General features: G+C 55.8%; 1 protein-coding gene across 1 annotated transcript; it reads left to right on the top strand.

The window, feature by feature from the left end:
* CSUI_005263 (uncharacterized protein) lies at positions 1–439 on the top strand (the record flags this gene model as incomplete). The annotated part of the gene is made up of 1 exon (XM_068065440.1): positions 1–439. A coding segment is annotated over one exon (438 nt), but the record flags the coding sequence as incomplete, so codon positions are not given.

The raw sequence follows: 439 nt of genomic DNA, 5'->3' as shown, positions 1-439 counted from the left end.
TGTTGGCGGCCGAACAATTCTCGGACATTTTCAAAGCGCATTTCAGGTTGTTGGCTTCTAGGGCACATCCAAGCAGCCTCACAGGAAGAGACACACTCGTTTTTGATCTGGTGCTGCAAACGTGCAGAACGCTTACAAGATTCTTTGCTAGACCTTTTGAAGCGTCTCGGCTGTCGGTGGCAGAGAGGAGATTCCTGGGCGCGGTCCAAGAAATTTTCCAGTTCGAAGAAGATATCCTGCCTCACGACCTGCTGTCGCTGGGCTCCCACGTGCATATTACCGCAGTGCAAATGGTGCTGGAGGCCCTGTCAACGCTGTTTTTACGAGACGAAACTGCTACAGCTGTGTTGGGGGGGGGAGCCGAGACCAGAGAGGTGGGCGGCTCCACAGGGATGCCAGACAGCGAACAAGCCGCCGCGGCAGGCCGTGTCGCCACTGT

This window comes from Cystoisospora suis (genome assembly GCF_002600585.1).
Source record: "Cystoisospora suis strain Wien I chromosome Unknown contig_2549, whole genome shotgun sequence".
In the NCBI taxonomy this organism is placed as follows: domain Eukaryota; phylum Apicomplexa; class Conoidasida; order Eucoccidiorida; family Sarcocystidae; genus Cystoisospora; species Cystoisospora suis.
The sequence above is the reverse complement of the archived record's forward strand: the minus strand, read 5'-3'. Positions and strand labels throughout refer to the sequence as shown.